Source organism: Erinaceus europaeus, chromosome 7 (genome assembly GCF_950295315.1).
Source record: "Erinaceus europaeus chromosome 7, mEriEur2.1, whole genome shotgun sequence".
Classification (NCBI taxonomy): Eukaryota; Metazoa; Chordata; class Mammalia; order Eulipotyphla; family Erinaceidae; genus Erinaceus; species Erinaceus europaeus.
The window spans coordinates 48,683,485-48,703,160 of record NC_080168.1 but is presented as its reverse complement, the minus strand read 5'-3'; the positions used below and the strand labels follow the sequence as shown (position 1 = coordinate 48,703,160).

General features: G+C 37.4%; 1 protein-coding gene across 1 annotated transcript; it reads left to right on the top strand.

The window, feature by feature from the left end:
- The first annotated feature begins 11,348 nt into the window (after positions 1–11,348).
- On the top strand, positions 11,349–19,429 carry LOC107522149 (natural killer cells antigen CD94-like). The gene is made up of 5 exons (XM_060193504.1): positions 11,349–11,511; positions 13,133–13,204; positions 13,343–13,494; positions 15,000–15,106; positions 19,049–19,429. The coding sequence occupies exons 1-5, from the start codon at positions 11,349–11,351 to the stop codon at positions 19,164–19,166; spliced, it is 612 nt and encodes a 203-aa protein (XP_060049487.1). The 3' UTR covers positions 19,167–19,429.
- The last annotated feature ends 247 nt before the right edge of the window (positions 19,430–19,676 follow it).

Here is a 19,676-nt window from a genome sequence, read left to right as displayed (position 1 = left end):
CCAACCTAATCAATGCAAGGAGTACCACCTCAGCACACTTCACCTCAGACTGTCTTGAGACGTTGCACATGGAATGTCAACCCTTCACCTTCATTACTTGGGTTAGACCTTTCCTTTGATAGTATTCTCAAATTATGCTCCAGTGGGTTCACTCCCTAACGAAGTCCCAAAACCTAGATATAGAGCAGATCCTGTAAGATAGAGCATATGTTCACTTGTATCCATAAATTAGGACAAAATATATACCTGAAAGCAAAAATACACAATAGTCTGTAGTGAGTCAGTATAAAATTCATAATGAAATAGTATCTACTTAGACTTAGATATACTCCTCACCTACTTCCTATTATAGTTTTCTCACTCACTCCAAAGCTAACCTCATCAAAGCAAGGACTGCAAAAACTGTGACTGGCATACTTTAACGATGACTCTTTAGTCACTGTCAGGCCACCTCATCAGCTGGGTCCCTAATCAGTGAGTCTTGAGATTCCCAAAAAGACATGATGGGCCTAGACCTCATATAAATCCCTCCATTATTACCAGTCATTTCTATCAGGAACAACACGATAGACCCTTTGTGGGCCCCCATAGGACCTTGCCCTCAACTTGGATCAACAATGGTCTCCTATGGGAGACTGAACAATATACTCTATGCTACCCTTGAAGAAGATGGGTCCTGATATTGGGGCAGCTTGGAATGTTCCTACTTATGACCACAGAATGTGAGCTCTACTGTGGTGCAGAGGTCACATAGGCTCCCAAGCTGAATATCAGCGCCAGATCACATCAAATCCATGATGTTCACAGTCAACAATATTTATACACCTTTCTAATATTTGGGATCTACTCCCTCACCTAATCCAGCTTTCTGGTCTTCTTCCAGCCATGACATCATCTCCCCAGACAATAATTCCAGCTGCATATCTGATTATCTGATTTGAGGCTCAGGCAAAAAAAAAAACCAAAACAACAAAACAACAAACACTAGTATAGCCACAGGCCCTTTGGAATATAACTAAAATATGCCTACTAGCTATCTACAAAATAGAGGACCCCCCAACTCTTCCTCTGCACTATTCCAACCTTTAGGTCCATGATTGGTCAACAGTTTGTTTGTCTTTTTATATTAACTCTCTCTTTTTTTCTTCCTTTTTAAAAATTTTTAAAAATATTTATTTATTCCCTTTTGTTGCTCTTATTTTATTTTTGTAGTTATTATTGTTGTTGATGGCATCATTGTTGGATAGAACAGAGAGAAATGGAAAGAGGAGGGGAAGACAGAAAGGGGAAAGAAAGATAGACACCTACAAACCTGTTTCACCCCTTGTGAAGCGATTCCCCTGCAGGTGGCGAGTGGGGGGGGGGCCTCAAACCTGGATCCTAATGCTGGTCCTTGCTCTTTGCACCACCTGTACTTAACCCGCTGCTCTACCGTCTGACTCTCGTTAACTCTCTTTTCAGCCGCCAGGTTCCAGATGCTAGCTTGATGCCCATGAGACTTCCCTGGACAGACAACCCCACCAATGTGTCCTGGAGCTCCACTTCCCCAGAGCCCTTCCCCACTAGGGAAAGAGAGAGACAGGCTGGGAGTATGGATCTACCTGTCAATGCCCATGTTCAGTGGGGAAGCAATTACAAAAGCCAGACCTTCAACCTTCTGCATCCCACAATAACTTTGGGTCCATACTCCCAGAGGGTTAAAGGATAGGAAAGCTATCAGGGGAGGGGATGGGATACAGAGTTCTGTTGGTGGGAATTGTGTGAAGTTGTACTCCTCTTATCCTATGGTTTAGTCAATGTTTCCTTTTTATAAATAATAATTTAAAATAAAAAAGGTCTGTCTATGCTGCCAAGCTTGAATAAGAATTCACCAAAATACGTTGACAAAATGAAATTCCACAATGTGCTTTTTTTACTATAGCAAACAGTTATTACTTCAGTGCAGAATGTCTTAGAACCTTTCTTAATTTACCTTTCTAAGTCATATTCTAATAGTCTGACCTATGTGTGCACTTGAGCTTTCAGTAGATCTTATAAGGATTTGCTCTTTTATACATTTTGATTATTTAACTTGAACATTTGCTCCTTACATAGGCTGAATCATAGGTCAGCTTCATGAAAAGAGACATTTAGAATTCCAACTCACAAAAATAGGTTCATTAATTTTTTTTCACCCATATTAAGTGAGAGTAATTTTAAAGTTAGAAGTTCTGTGTAGTATGTATGTGTTATTTTTCTTTGAGGAAATTATGATTTACAAGACTTGGAAGTTTTAGGTGAGCCCTTTCATCTTTTTTTAAAATTTATTTAAGAAAGGAGACATTAACAAAATCATAGGATGGGGGGTACAACTCCACATAATTCCCGCCACCCAATCTCCATATCCCATCCCCTCCCCTCCCCAATAGCTTTCCTATTCTCTATCCTTCTGGGAGCATAGACCCAGGGTCGTTGTGGGTTGCAGAAGGTGGGAGATCTGGCTTCTGTAATTGCTTCCCCGCTGAACATGGGCGTTGACTGGTTGATTCATACTCCCAGTCTGCCTCTCTCTTTCCCTAGAAGGGTGAGTTTCTGGGGAAGCGGAGCTCCAGGACATATTGGTGGGGTCTTCAGTCCAGGGAAGCCTGGCTGGCATTGTGATGGCATCTGGAACCTGGTGGCTGAAAAGAGAGTTAACATACAAAGCCAAACAAATTGCTGAGCAATCATGGACCCAAAGCTTGGAATAGTGGAGAGGAAGTGTTAGGGGGGTACTCACTGCAAACTCTAGTGTACTACTGCTTTCAGGTATATATTTGCCCTAGTTTATGGATACATATGAACATATGCTCTATCTCCTGGAACCTGGTCTATATCTAGGTTTTGGGACTTTTTTAGGAAGTGAACAACCTGGGATGGAATTAGAGAATACTATGAAAGGAAAGGTCTCACCTGAGTGATGAAGCTGAATGGTTGTCGTTCCACACCTGAAGTCTCTAGACACAGTCTGAAGTGAAGCATCCTGGGGTGGCACTCATTGCGTTGATTAGGTTGTGATCAGCAGACGCAATATTATCTCACATTTGCACTATAGAGCCTAAACTTCTCCCAGTCCTGGGACCCTACGGTAAGGCCCACTTTCCCATATGCTTCTCCCAATCCTTTCATCTTTCTTCAAAATCCTCATCCACAACCAAGGTGTCAATGTCCGCTTCACAAGTAACCTTCCTTTATTTCTTTATTTGCCTCCAGGGTTATTGCTGAGGCTTAGTCCATTTTGTTGTTGTTGGATAGGACAGAGAGAAATCGCGAGAGGAGGGGAAGACAGAGAGGGGGAGAGAAAGATGAACAACTGTAGACATGCTTTACCACTTGCGAATTGAGCTCTCTGCAGGTGGAGAGCCAGGGGATAGAACAAGGCTCCTTATGCTATACACCATAGGTGCTTAACTGCGGCGCTACCGTCAGGCCCCTGTAACCTTACTTCTTTCTATTTTTCTCCACTCTCCTCTCTCTCTGGTAACCTATATTTTGTTTAAAAGTTTTACGCCTTTTTCTGTCTGGGGCTATATATATATATATATATATATATATATATATATATATATATATATATATATATATATAATTATCCTGGTCTTGGTGTACTCTTCTTTTTTTAAATAGAGACAAAATGGGAAAGACAGAGAGGAGGAGAGCAATACCATTACCCTGTTTCTCTGCTTGTGAAGCTTCCCTTTGTGGCTAGAGTCTCAGATCTGGTGTGAGGACACACTGTAAATTGTGGACGCTATTAAGTAAGCTATCTCTTGACTCAGGTTTTTACTACCTTATTCTGTCTTACTGAATTTAGCATGATTCTTTTTATCTTCATTCATTTTGTGGACAAGGACAATATATCATTTTGTTTTATTTTATTTTACTTTAATTTTCGTACAGCTGAATAGTATCCCAGTGTGTAAATATATTATACTTTCTTTTATTCACTCATCTGTGCTTGATCTCTTTGAAAGTTTCTATAGCTGGCCCACTGCAATAGTGCTATGATAACATAGGTGTGCATGAAAAGAAAGAAATTTCAACCTAGGACTTTCAGTGTGTTTAACTAGAATAAATGGATTTTAAGTGATGTTATTCCTATAAATTCCTAGAAATAGATAGACATTAAAAGGAAGCTAAAAGAGAGACAGAAATGGGTGTGTTATGCCGCTTTGGCTTCTAAATGAAATGACAAGTGTATTACAGAAGAAAAATCGCAAATTAACACCTCTACCAATATGTGGAACAGTGGTGAATAAGTATTCGTGGCTTCCTATTTTTAAAATATGACAAACAAAAACCCTAGCAATGAAGCAAACCCTTCTATAGACTTACTTGCCTGTGGTAACCAACACAAACATTTTAACTATTCTAAATTCTTTAAAATGCATGGACATATTGAAATAAAGAAATTAATAACTATTGAAATAAAGAAATTAATTCTAGTAAGGACTCTTTCATTCAAATAGAATAGACAGCACTATGCAATAATACTCCCATATTGGATTTTTTTTCATGTTCACTTAAGGATATAATGATTAAATGTTCATGATTAGCCCTATCAGGCTTCTGATTTGCTTGTTCTACTTGTTTCTATTGTATCTGATACAGCAAAATCCTACTGAAATAAAATAAAGTCATATTTAGAAGAGGCAAGATATAAACAAAATTATAATATATTACAGTGCATGAATAAATAGATATGAGAACTTTAAAATTGAGATATGTACAATGTATTTTTTATTAGTGACTTAATAATGAGCAACAAGATTGTGGGATAAGGGGGGTACAATTCCATAGAAATCCCATGACCAGAGTTCCATATCCCATCTCCTCCATCGGAGGCTTCCTATTCTTTAGCCCTCTGGGAGTATAGAAGATATGTACATTATCTTAACAAGCTTCTGCATTTCCAGTCCCAAGCTGTACTGAAATATTGGAATGAATAGTAAAATTTTCTTTTTATTCAGTCTAGTCTTACACATATTAATAGGTAACATATGCCTGAGTAGTATTCCATTGTGTATAAACACTACAACTTGCTTAGTCACTCATCTGTTGTTAGACACCTGGGTTGCTTCCAGGTTTTGGCTATTACAAATTGTGCTGCTATAGACATAGGTATAAACAAGTCTGTTTGGATGGGGGTGTTTGGTTCCTTAGGATATATTGATTTCACTATTTTCAGCCCGTCTTGGATGGAGCTTGAAGAAATCATGTTAAATGAAATAAGTCAGAAACAGAAGGATGAATATAGGTTATGATCTCACTCACAGGCAGAAGTTGAAAAACAACATCAGAAGAGAAAACACTAAGCAGAACGTGGACTGGAATTGGTGTATTGCACCAAAGTGAAAGACTCTGGGTTGGGTGGAGGGATGGTGGTGGAGGGTTCAGGGCATGGAACACGATGGTAGTATTGTTATGTGGAAAACTGAGAAATGTTATGCATGTACAAACTATTGCATTTACTTTTGACTGTAAAGCATTAATCCCCCAATAAAAAAATTAAAGAAAAAATAGGTAACATATAAATTTCAGACTATTTGCAAAGCCATTTTATCTTACCCAGGCATAGGAACATGGAGTTTAATACAGCTTCCTATGTTTGAAATGCTATGTGGTTTGCACAGGCTGTTTAAAATATATATTTGTTTCTATGAGGTTGCAACCTCAGGAGGAGTCTGTATGTCTATTTTAGTCTAGGTGCAAAATCTATTTCTAAGTGCTACAAATGTCAAATTTTGTTCCTATGTGTTCAACACGTAGCAAAAGACAAGTTCTATGAATAGGACTTGTATCTATGTGAAAATGTTGGGGGAGATGGTACCAAATATTCTTGGGTCCAACTACAAATATCTGGATATACTGATTTGTAACATGTTTTTAATTTTTATTGCCTAATGTCATTTCTTATTATTTGCCATATGAATCCATCTTTTAAAACTTATTGATTTAATATTGGTTAGCAGTGTTGTAAAATTTAAGGGATATAGAATTATACTACCTGTGTATTAGACTTACCATAGTTTTGATAAATGATGTTGTTTCTTATGTATTCAGTTTACTTATTCTTTCTGATTGTCTAGGATATAGGTGTCCATATACATTATGCCTTCCTTCACTATATGTATATGCCTTCCTTCACTATATATATATATATATATATATATATATATTCGTGAGAATTTTCATTTTAAACTACTCAATTATAGTTAATTTTAATTTTTTAATCTTTTTTTAAAATTTATTTATTTATCTTGAATAGAGACAGAGAGAAATTGTGAGGGGAGGGGGCAGTAGTGTGGGAGAGAGACAGAGAGACACCTGCAGACCTGCTTCACCCCCGCAGATGGGGACCAGGAGCTTGAACTCGGATCCTTGAACACTGTAGTTATGTGCGCTTAACCAGGTGTGCTACCGCCTGGCCCCGTTTATTTTTATTTTTTATTAGTGATTGGATAATGATTAACAAGATTGTAGGATAAGAGGGGTAAAATTCCATACAATTCTCCCTCTGGGAGTATGGACCTCAATTCTTTATGGGATGCAGAAAGTAGAAGGTCTGGCTTCTTTAATTGCTTCTTCACTGGACGTGGACATTGGCAGGTGGATCCATACCCCCCACCCTGCTTCTATCTTTCCCCTAGTAGAATAGGGATCTGGAGAGGGTATGTTTCAGAAAACATTTGGTGAGGTTATCTGCCCAGGGAGGTCAAGATGGTGTGTCATGGTAGTGTCTGCAACTTGGTGCTGAAAAGCAGTAAGATATAAAGAAAGACAAATTGTTTAACAATCAGGAACCTAAAGGTAAGAATAGAGCAGATGGAACTAAAGGTCTTTGTGTGGGAAGAAGCTAGGAAGTCTATTTTAGGTATATTCCAAAGTACCCATGACTTTACTAATTTTTGCCTGAACCTGATAGCTAACATGCTGGTGAGTTGATTATAATTTTTTACATTAGTGGATGTTTCCAACTTCTTTCTGGAATTATATAGTACCACCCTTCCAAACCAGGTATTATTAAATTTAAATTATTAGGGGCAATTCTTATTTTAGCAGATGTGTTAGAAGCATGCCCGATTATCAATTCATATTTCCTCTGTGGTTTTTATCAAAGTAAGTTAGCTTCGTACAACTGTGCAAAACTGCCCCACCTCAGGTCAGGTCTAGACTTGAACTTGAGAAGGGTTGTGGCAGAAATATTTCTTCACTCATCTACCAACAGCTTTGTGGTCATTTGCTCGCTGTTGGGACAAAGAAATCATCAAGAAGGTTGTATCATGTCAAGTTCTTCAGACACTGAGCAACCTCCAGGTATTTTTTAATGTACTTTTGCATTTTAACAAAATGAATTTATAGTGATTTTTTTGTCTATTATCAGCACTGGTTATGACTAGAGAGGCATTAATCTCTTATTTTTCTTATATTTCCCACATATCTGGACAAATGATCTTAAATATGACTACAAGAAATAGATTAATTGTCTCCTTCCAAATATAGTCCTTAAATTTGAACAGTTTTGATAGCTCTGAATGGGCTATAGTGTGGAACTGTGATTTGGAGAATAGTTTATTTTATTTAGGACTAAAGCATTTTTTCTTGAAATAATGCTGGTTTGTAAGATTGTCTATGTTTCAGGTGAATTATTCACATGTCTTCACATTGCATGCTGTCATACTCATTAATTTTACTCTAAGTATGTTTGTTCTTTTAGCAATCTTTGAAAATAGAAGTGAATCATTTTTTCAGGTCTAATCTCAATTTGTGTTCAAAGATTATAATTTAATCACACACACATGTATATATATATATATATATATATATATATATATATATATATATATATATATATATACATATATATTTTGTATTAAAAGAAGCCCCAGAGGAGACAGAGACAATCCCTATCATGGACTCGGAGCCACCTCCTGCCATTCCTCCTCATTCTCCTCTTCCTCCTCTTTCTGCATCTACTCCAGAGGATGAATGGGGACCAATTCCTGAGCCCACCATCTTGGATGGGAAACCTGGTATGTCAGACGGTATTCACTTGCATTCTTTTCTTGTTATATTAAGCTATGCCTGCCTCCCTGATTTTACTTCTATTTGCTATTATTTGGAAACATTAAAATTAACAAAACACCAAAGCAAGGAACATTTAAAAGTATATGGAAGCCAAACAACTTTTCTTAGATAGAGGAAATGTCATATGTTGAGGTGCATATTTAAAGCACGCTATTTGTTGAAATTTAGACATATCCTTCGTGAAAATGAAAGACTTAAGCTTGGTCAAATTTTAAAATTTAACAAATTTGGAAAAAGATAAGACTATAAAAGAACGCTACATGTTTGCCTCTTCTTGATCCTAATTAAACTTAGAACTGTGTTTCTCAATATCTTCAGTAATGTTGTTATTTGTAAGGTAGATAACACTGTGTTGGTGGCAACTGTCCATTGTGTGTAGGATGCTTACAATAACCCTTAGATTTTGTCCAGCCAGTGCCAGTGGCATTTCTCTAGAACTGTCTCTACATATTTATGAATGCCACCTGTGTGATAATCACCAGTTTATAGTATTCATAAAATTAAGTAATTCTTAATAACAGATTTAAAATGACTAATAAGCATGTCCCCTATTTGATTATATTAATGAGGATGATCTAATCTAACTGAATTTTTATATCTTATATTTAAAGATTTTTAATAATGATCACATGCATAATGTTATCTATACTATAAGTTCTCAAGATTAGGGGCCAGGTGGTTGGTGCACCTGGTTAAGCGTACACACTAGAGTATGCAAGGACCTGGGTTTAAGCCCTGGTCTCCCACTACTTGGGGAAAACTTCATGAATGGTGAGATAGGGTTGCGGGTGTCTCTCTATCTCTTTCCTTTACTATCTCCCCTTCTTCTCAATTTCTTTATATTTCTATCCAATAATAGATAATAATTAATTAATTAAAAAACAAATCCTCAAGATTATGGCCAGGATTAATATCTTATTAATGGAACTCATAGGACTCTGTATATAGTTATAGATAAGATTTATGACAATACTCAGAAAACAAATACACATAACAATTGAAAAAAAAAACTCAAAGAGGGAAGTTTATTGGTGGGCAAGAATCAAGCTTCCAAAGCTTCTCTGCCTGTAGAGCTATACAGGTCACGTGAAGTCCCTTCACAACCAATTGTGACAGCCTATGTCAAATGTTGCCAATCAAGATACTCATCAGAAATGTGTGTCTTCAAATTAAACTGGGAATTAATCACAAAGACAATGTCTGACTGGCATGCAGCGACTCCAGACTCTAGGAGGAAAGCAGATGTTCCACAGCAACCATGTTGTTTGTCCATTATAGACAAAGTCAGACACTCTCAGTCAATCAAGGTGGGAATGCTTCTGAAATTCCAGATTCTGGATGCCAGCCCAGACTAACCTTATAAACAGAACTTACAGAATAGTAAGAGCTGCTATGTTAATTATTTCCTGCATATCCTCTTAGAATTATTTTTTTCATCGGTCCAGCAGTGGTGTACAAGGTTAAGTGCACATAGTGCTATGTGCAAAGACCTGGGTTCGAGACCCTATCCCCACCTGCAGCTGGGATGCTTCACAAATGGTGAGGAAGGTCTGCAGGTATCTTTCTCTTTCCCATTCTATCTTCCCCTCCCCTCTAAATTTCTCTCTGTCTTATCCAATAAAAATAGAAGGAGAAGGAGGAGCAAAAGGAGCAGGAGGAGGAGGAGGAGGAGGAGGAGGAGGAGGAGGAGAAAAAAAATGATTGCCAGTAGCAGAGGGTTCATAATGCTGGCACTGAGACCCAGTGATAACCCTGGAAACAAAAAGACCAAATAAACTGAAATTATTTTTTTTCTTCTTTGGATTAATAATTCATAGTCATTCCCACAGTAGATATTGCATCTCAGGAAATTTAGGTCACTTTAAAAACAATAATATATGGAAAATGCTACTAACTATTCCGATAACAGGAATCCACTCTATTTCATAGCTTCTTTCTCCATTTGTCTGTATGGAACAATTCCTTTGATCCTGGGACTCCTCAGTCTGCTTCTGCTGATGGTGTGTGGATTCTTTGGCTATCACTGTAAGTTTGGTTAATTGGAGAAGGGCAGAAATGACAGATTGCCAAGTTATCATTTATTTAAATCATTTTCATGTGGCAGCTTTTACCATTTTCTTTCTTTTTATATTTAATTTATTTTATTTTATTTTATTTTATTTTACAAAAAGGAAACATTGACAAAACCATAGGATAAGAGGGGGTACAACTCCACTCAATTCCCACCACCAGAACTCTGTATCCTATCCCCTCCCTGACAACAAGAAAAACAGGGAAAAAGTTTACATGAAAGTTTCATACCTTCTTACTATAAGAATGCATTTGACCTTGTTAGTTCTTACTGTGTTTTTTTTTCTTATATATTTATTTTAGGACCTGAACCTTCCCCCCAGCACCCCCAAAGTCTTTTACTTTGGTGCAATACACCAACTCCAGTCCAAGTTTCGCTTGGTGTTGTCCCTTCTGGTCTTGTTGATTTTTTTTTTTTTCCTATGAAAACTGTATGGTTACAATTTCTGCAGGGAATATTGATAGTAAGTACAAACTAATAATACCAATATTTTGAAAATTAGAGCTCACCAGGAAATTTAGTTGAATGATTTTTTAGTTGTCTTTATTTTGAAGGTAGAAATTAACTTCTCTATAATGTACTCAAGTAAGACATGTTTTCAGAAGTCTAAATTAGACTATTAGATAGTTTCCATCATTATTATAACTATTTGCAACTGGTTACTTTAAAAGAGTAGTTTCTCACTCATGACACAATTTAAAACTCAAAATTTTACCATATGGATTAGGAAGTAAACTTCTGAACGTTAAACCAACTAGTTATGGTGCCAAAGGACTCACCTAATGTGGTTTTTATTATTGTGTCTTCTTTAAAGGAATTGTACCATTCCCATATTTACATAAATAGATTCAATAGCATAAGGAATTTAGATATTTTAAATGTAGAGATAAGCTTGCAAAATAATAGTGGAGTATTCCAGGAGGTGGCTCAGTGACTAAACTGTGGACTTTCAAAATGTGAGATCCTAAGTTTGATCCCTGGCATCACATGCGCCAAAGTGATGCTCTGGTTCTTTCTCCCCTCTCTCTGTATCATTAATAAATAATACTTAATAACTAGTAGGTAAGTGAAAACACACTTTGATCTTTTTTAGGGTTTTTGAAAATATTTATGGGGAACATTATTAAAAAATTAAAGCTCTTAATAGATTACTCTGATCCTATTATTTAACATGTATTTTTTTTATACCTGTCTTAAAAAATTTTTATTCTTAGACTTTGAAAGTCTTCAGGCATCAGACAGAGCTGTGAAGAATGTGAACCAAAGGATCGAGTCTTTGCCAAAAATAGAAGCAAAGTTTAATGAGATCCAAAATGTTCTTGAGGAAAATAAAGGTAATGTTGGAGCTAGGACTATCGGTACAGAATGCTAGTTTGTATTTTTTGTGTTGTAGTCCCAAAATGTTGGTCACATGACGCAAAAGCGGTCCACTAAGGCAACAATTTGATAATTTTGATACAATATACCTTTTTTTGTTCTTCACACCAGTTTCTGAAATGGAGTGAATTTTACACATATAAAACACAGCTTCCTATATTAGTTGATTTGTTGATTAATTCACTTATGCATTAAAGTTCATTCAGTCTACACTGTATGTCGGTCACTTGGCTGGCTGGTGACCAATAATAATTACAATATGAACTCTGTCCTTTGGTGATTTGAATAAATAAAAAAATGAATCCAGAAGTCAAGGTGTGAAATAGACATTTGTGTCAGTGTTCTGGTCACATGGCAATATAAGAACAGCAATACTCAAAAATCAATGCTTTTCATTTTCCAAGTAACTTCAGAGGAAAGGAGTTAAAGCTTCCAGAATAATCATAGAGCTTCACTTATGCTAATTAACTTATAATATAAAAATGTGTGAAAATATTTACAAAATTCTTCCACTAAAAGTGCAGCTTTTTTTCTTCTTGTGAAATACTCAGGTCTAGTGAACTTCAAATAAAATCGACTATTTGAGAGTCCTAAAGTATCAATGCTAAAAGGCTGGTTTCTTTCTTTTTTTTTTCTTTTAATGAGAGACAACTAACATACAAGGAGTAACTTTGAAGTGCCCAATATGTAGGCTTTCTGTATTTATGGATTACAGTCTGATTACTATAGTAGTTTTAGCTCATCTCCTTTTCACAGCTCACAATACTCATTTGGGGGATGATGAGTTGACAATTAGACTAAGTAATACAACACCGTTGACAGTAATCTAGGTTTTACATTCTTATTTTTTTTTCTTTCTTTTTAGTTTTTTTTTTTTTGTTTTCTTCCTCTCTTTTGTTTCTTCTTCTTTTTCTTCCTCCTTCCCTTCCTCCTTCCTTCCCTTTCTCTCTCTTTCTTTCCTTCCTTTTTCCTTTCTTTCTTTCTTTCTTTCTTTCTTTCTTTCTTTCTTTCTTTCTTTCTTTCTTTCTTTCTTTCTTTTTCTTTCTTTCTGTCCCAGAGCACTGCTTAACTCTGGTTTATGGTGGTGCAGGCTATTAAACCTGGGATCTTTGTTGCCTCAGGCATGAGAGTCTATTTGCATAACCATTATGCAAAATCCCTTGTCCTGTGTTTTGCATTTTTTCAAGTTGCTTTCTAAGGAAGCATTTCAATCATTATTGAAATTTATGTAGTAGGGAAAGAAACTGGACTAAAATTATTCCTATGTTTTTCTACTTGGTCATTACCTTTTTAAATAAATATTTTTATTTATTTATTATTGGATAGAGACAAATTGAAAAGGGAAGGGATATAGTGAGGGAAAGAGACTGAGAAACACCTGTAGCCTGCTTCATCATTTGTGAAATGAAGCTTTCCCCCTGCAGGTGGGAAAAATTGGGTCCCTGCCTACTGTAATGCGTGAGCTATGCCAGATGCTGTACAGCTTTCCCTCCAGTCATTATTTTATCATGACTTGGATATAAAAAATTCCAGTGAGTATGCATTTTTCTCTGACTTAACTCTTCTTGTTCCATATAGAAACCCTAAGGTGGCTCCAAAATCAGAATGAGTATCTCACTGAGTCTCTGCATGAACTAAGGATTAAGCAAGGTAATCAGGAAGTGAGGAAATTAAACTGAAATAATTCTTAATAACAACCTCTTTTTTTTTCCAAAGACAAAAATGACATGAAGCTCTGAGGCCTTGTTTGTCAAGTTCTGTGGCCTCTGAGCTATATGCATTTTCTAGGAGACAAGTGTGAACTTCCTCTGCATACTCCGGTACAACACAGAGGCTTCTGCTACTTCCGAACCCTGAAAATGAATTCTTGGAGAAACTGTTCCCATCTTTGTGACTCTCTGAACGCTACTTTTTTGATGACAGAAAGGAATAAATCGATGGTGAGGCTCTGTTTCAGTTTTTACTTCTGGACTCTGACTATCTGTTGAAACTTCTGTAAAACTAGGACAGAGTACATACATTCCTGCTCCTTGTTTCTTTACTCTTTCCTGTGTGAACTCCTCCTCAACACAACTTTCTGTTTCCCTCCACACTGGGCAAGTCCTCACTATAGATACTGCATTTAGTCTTTTTTTTTTCTTTCTCCTGCATGTAGTGCTTTTCTCTCAGGTATAGATATTACCTTCCACTTCACTTCCTTGAACTAATCAGTCACCACCCCCCCTTTTTTTTTTTTTGCGCCTCCAGGCTTATTGCTGGGGCTCTGTGCCTGCACTACTAATCCCCTGCTCCTGGAGGCCATTGTTCTCCTTTTGTTGCTCTTGTTGTCTACCGTTGTTGTGGTTATTACTGTTGTTGTTGTTGTCCTTGTTACATAGGACAGAGAGAAATGGAGAGAGGAGGGGAAGGCAGGGGGGAGAGAAAGATAGACACCTGCAGACCTGCTTCACCACTTGTGAAGCTACCCCCCTGCAGGTGGGGAACTGGGGGCCCAAACCAGGATCCCTACACTGGTCCTTGTGCTTTGCGCCAAGTGCGCTTAACCCGCTGCACTACCACTGGGCCCCCAGTCACCACATTCTTAATGACACCTGTTCTAACTACCCTATTTAAAATAATAATCTGTGTTTGTGAATCCCAGGTCCCCTCCTATATTACTCTTAGGCATGCTCTCATTTATATAGTACTCATTACTTCTCACATTATATGTCCTTAATTATCTAGCTCCAGATTCTCCCACCTCAGGTATCTTTGCTTTTTTTCATTTTTGCTTAATAATGTACCTCAAGTTTAAAGAATAGGCATAGAGACGAATAAAGGATACAATTATGAAAAAAAAAGTTAGGATTTCCTTTAGCGCATGCTTTTATTAGTTATATCTTTTTGTTGTTATCTAATGATTGTTTTGGGAAGTGTATAGACACTGCAGTGATGAGATACTTAATTCTTTATTGCATTCATAAGTGAATATTTACAAATTGCATTTTTTATTTTATATTATATTTATTTATTGCCTTCAGGGTTATATCTGGGGCTCAATGCCTGCACTATAAATCTACTGCTTCTGTAGCCATTTAAAAATTTTTTTTGGATAGGACAGAGAGAAATGAGAGGGGAGGGGGAGATAGAGGAGGGGGGACAGGAAGACACTTGCAGACTGGTCTTACCACTTGTGAAGTGGCCTCCCTGCAGGTGGTGAGCCAGAGGCTCAAACCAAGATACTTGCACAAGTCCTTGCCCTTCCTACTATGTGCAATTAACCCAGTGTGTCACCATCCAGCCTCCTTAATTGCATTTTTTTACATATCGACTTTTTTATGACTCTTCCCTGACAAAATCGGGTGTGTTCAGGGTGGTATGGCTATAGATGTCTCTTCTCATCTGACACAAATCCTACATTACTGTTGTTAGTATTAATATTGTCATGTATTTTTGCTCCACACAGATAATTATGAATTTACTTGCAGTAAATCATACTTGGATTGGCCTGTCTTATAAGAAAGAGAAAAGTAAATGGATGTGGGAAGATGGTTCCTTGCCTTCTTCTGACATGTAAGTTTCTAGCACATGATACACGTTCATTTATATATTTATTAATATATTTATTATTGGATAAAGACAGAGAAATTGAGAGGAGAGAGAAGAAGAGGTTGAGAGGGAGAGACAGAGAGACACTTGTAGTCCTGCTTCACCACTTGTGAAGCTTTCCCCTTGCAGGCAGGGACCAAGGGCACGAACCCGGCTCCTTGTGCACTGGAATGTGTCCAGACACATTTTGATCACTTTTAAAAAGTCTCTTTCAGGACTGACAGTCAGCTCATCTAGCAGAGTGCACACTTCGTCTTGTATAATCTACGTTTGCGTCTCTGGCTACCACATGGAAGCAGCAGGCTAAGGGAAGATTTACTAGTGGTGGAGTGTAGCTGTGGTGTCTCTCCTCTTTCTGATGAAATAGCGTGTGTTCAGGGTGGTATGGCCGTAGACTTACCTCTTTCTCTTTCTTCCTATTTAGAAAAAAATAAAAGTATTTTGCCTAAAGATCTGGAGTACATATATTACTGGAAACAAAATCTAAATAATTCATTATTTTGTATTATATTGTTAGAAATAGTTATTTAAATGTTTCATAATTTTCATAAATATGTCTTGATAATTAGATGATCTGTCTGGTTACGATTTTGGATAATGAGTGTAATATAGGGAACTGTATGTGAGTTTTGGGAACTCTCTAGTATTTTTATCCAGAAGTACAGAATCATCCTTAAGCCAAATAAGCTGGAGCCGGGTTTAAGTGCATATTGTCAAATTGCCATCCAGAAACATTCCACTGAACAGCCATGGCAAACAGTTATTGAATTGTTTCACCACTGTGTGCCAGTGATATCTTATATGGTAAATTTGCAGCTACTCTTTAAAACAAGCCTTATTTATTTCCTTTAGCAATTTGTCTTTTAAATTGATTTGCATTTAACATGTGAACATATTCACATTTAGATATGCAGCAGTTGCCTTGATTTGATATTTATTTTGAGATGTGAGAAATAAAGCTGAAGACCTGAAAGTCTGAGGTAGAGGAAAACGTTCACATCACAAATTTCTCTTTTTATATATCATTTTTTTCTATTGTCTTTATTTATTGGCTAGAGATAGTCAGAACTTGAGAGGAAACGAGGAAGAGAGAGAGAGAGAGAAAAAAAGAGAAACATCTGCAGCCCTGCTTCACCACTCGTGAAGCTTTCTCCCTGAAGGTGGGGACTGGGGCTTTCTGTGCATTGTAATGTGTGCTCAACCAGTTGTGCCACCATCATGTCCTCACATCATGAATTTCTAATGTCAAAATGGTGAACCATGAAAGTAAATAGATTCAATTTTTCATGTAAAAGTACTTCAAGCCCTGAAAAATATACAAATTTTATGAACAAAATTATAATAATAGTCATTTATAATTACTATTTGTATAATAATAAAATGACATAAAAACTTACTTCAGTGGTTTAAATATTACCTTTTTGATATGTGATAAATATATAAAAATTAATAATTAAAGAATAATGAGTTAGACACTACTCTGACAACTTATTATCTTTTGTAGAGAGACCATCGTACCTATTTCTACATTTATACTGACCTTTACTTTTCATATCTAATGTGGTGTATTATGGACTAAAATATTCCTCCTTCAGGCAGTTTGGAGATAGCTCACCTGGTAGAGGGTATACTTTACTATCTCAAAGAAGTTGGGTTTGAATCCCTGGCCACTAGATGAGAACATCTCTACAGGAGAAGCTTCATGAGTCGTAGAACAGTGGTGTTGTATTTCTTCTATTTGTCTGCCTTTCTTTCTCTGCATCTCACTCTTTATCTAAAAATTATGAGTCAATTGGAATCCATGGAAGCACAAAGGTACAGAACCACAGAAATAGCCCTGGTGGCAAAAAATAAGTATATCACCTCCAACTGTAATTGTACATGAACAGCTGAGAGCTTTCTGTTACGCCAACCTATACTTTAACATAAGTTTAAATTCTCCATCATCTATCTTGTATCTCTTCTATTGCCACATTTTATGTATTTATTTTTTTATTTCTCTAATTAATTTATTAGAGTATATAAATACATATAAATGTTACTTGCTACAGAAATTCAAGTAACATCAAAATCAGATATTTTTTCATCTAATTTTTTATTTATAAAAAGGAAACATTGACTAAATCATAGGATAAAAGGGGTATAACTTCACACAATTCCCCCCACCAGAACTCAGTATCCCATCACCTCCCCTGATAGTTTTCTTATTCTTTATCCCTCTGGGAGTATGGACCCAATATCATTGTGAGATGTAGAAGGTGGAAGGTCTGGCTTCTGTAAGGTAGAAGGTCTAGCTTCTTCCCCACTTCTTCTTCTAGCCTTTGCCCTTCTTCCGTAGCCAGACAACAGCATCAGGTTGAGCCTGATGTAAAGTTTCGAGACCTCCTTTGAATCTGGAGAGGTGGCAGTCGTTGACTATGTGGGTCATAGTCTGTCTGTAGCCGCAGGGGCAATTCGGGTCGTCTCTGGCTCCCCAGCAATGGAACATAGCGGCGCACCGGCCATGGCCTATTCGATAGCGATTGAGGAGGGCCCAATCATAATGTGCTAGGTCAAAGCCGGGTTGACGCTTGCAGGGGTCTGTGATGAGGTGTTTGTTCTTTACCGCAGCTGACTGCCAGCTCTGTTTCCAAGTCTGGAACAGAGAAGTTCAGTGTAGGCGTAGGAGACCAGATTGGATGACGAGACGTCAAGCGTTGGACAGGGTGGGCGAAGATATCCGGGTATATTGGCAGGTCCGGTTGAGCGTAGATGTGGGAAATGAACTTAGATGATGACGCATCCCGATGAATATCTGGCGGGGCGATGTTGCTAAGAACTGGCAGCCATGGAACCGGGGTGCAATGGATGGTTCCAGAAATTATCCTCTCATGGAGGAGTATAATTTGGAGTCGACCAAGTGGACATGGGGGCTACAGAACCATACTGGGACACAGTATTCTGCAGTGGAATAGCATAATGCCAGAGATGATGATGGTAGTGTGGAAGCGCTCGCGCCCCATGAGGAGCTGGCCAGTCTTGCAATGATGTGATTCCTCGTGCCCACCTTTGCTGCAGTTTTTATGAGATGTTCGTGAAATGACAGAGTGCGATCGAGAGTAACGCTAAGATAGACTGGCTGGGCTTCATGCCGGATTCTCGTATCGTCAAGCTGCATATTAATTTTCCCTGCTGAACCTGGGCATTGACAGGTAGATCCATATTCCCAGCCTGTCTTTTCTCTTTCCCTAGTGGGGAAGGGTTCTGGGGAAGCGGAGCTCTAGGACACATTGCTGGGGTTGTCTGTCCAGGGAATATTGTCACTTTTAAAGTCAGATCAGGAGTCGGGCTGTAGGTCAGTGGGTTAAGTGCAGGTGGCACAAAGCACAAGGACCGGCATAAGGATCCCAGTTCGAGCCCTGGCTCCCCACCTGCAGGGGACTCACTTCACAGGCAGTGAAGCAGGTCTGCAGGTGTCTATCTTTCTCTCCCCCCTCTGTCTTCCCCTCCTCTCTCCATTTCTCTCTGTCCTATCCAACAGCGACGACATCAATAACTACAACAATAAAACAACAAGGGCAACAAAAGGGAATAAATAAATTTAAAATAAAAAAAAAGAGGACAGGCCTTTTTTAAAAAAAATAAATAAAGTCAGATCATCTTTCTTTCTATACAGATTTATCTTGCTTTTCAATATGTATATCAATTATCATAGTCTATAAAGCTTTTGGTGTTTATTACTCGCATGCCAGTCTCAAGCTCATCTATAAATGTCGAAGTCCCTTGTAGGAAGAGCACGTGTCTCTATAGCCTTGAGTCCCTTACATAACCCCGGTAACATAATTTTACCAGTAAGCTCTTAAGTAAACTTATTCACTTGGAACACAGTGAGTATGGCCAATCATTTGTATTTTCTGAATTTCTCAGGAGTTCACTGGAACCAAGTCTGGATATTTCGAAGTGTGCGTATGTGATGGAACACACCACCAAGACTGCTGACTGCAGCCAGTCCTTTTCATGTGCATGTGTGAAGAAAGCCCTTTAAGTGATCAAAGATAGTTAAAAGGGAAGCTAGAAAGTTCACTTCTTAATATTCCAGATTCATGATCTTCTAGGATTTCTTTTATTGATATTTCATGTTTTTTTCATCACAGAAACTGATAAATGAATCTATGATAAAAGAAGGGTGGACTACAAGACTATGGGAAATGATAGGAGAGCCCCCCAAATTAGAAATTTAGGAGCACATTGATTTTGTGAGAGCTGTTTATATATAGTTGACCTAATAAACATATCATTTGCCATGAATACTTAGTTTTGGGGGGCTATTTTTTATATTTCTAAATGTATTCATTCAGGATTATGTCTCCATTGAATCTAACCTTTAGAACAAATACAATGTAAAATATATATGATTAGTGGTTTAATTTATAACATAAATAAATGATAAATATATAGAGAAATGTCAATAGTAACATGAAACAATAAATAAAAAATTCACTCTTTAAATTTTATTGGGGCAGGGAGTTAATGGCTTATAGCACAGTTGTTGACA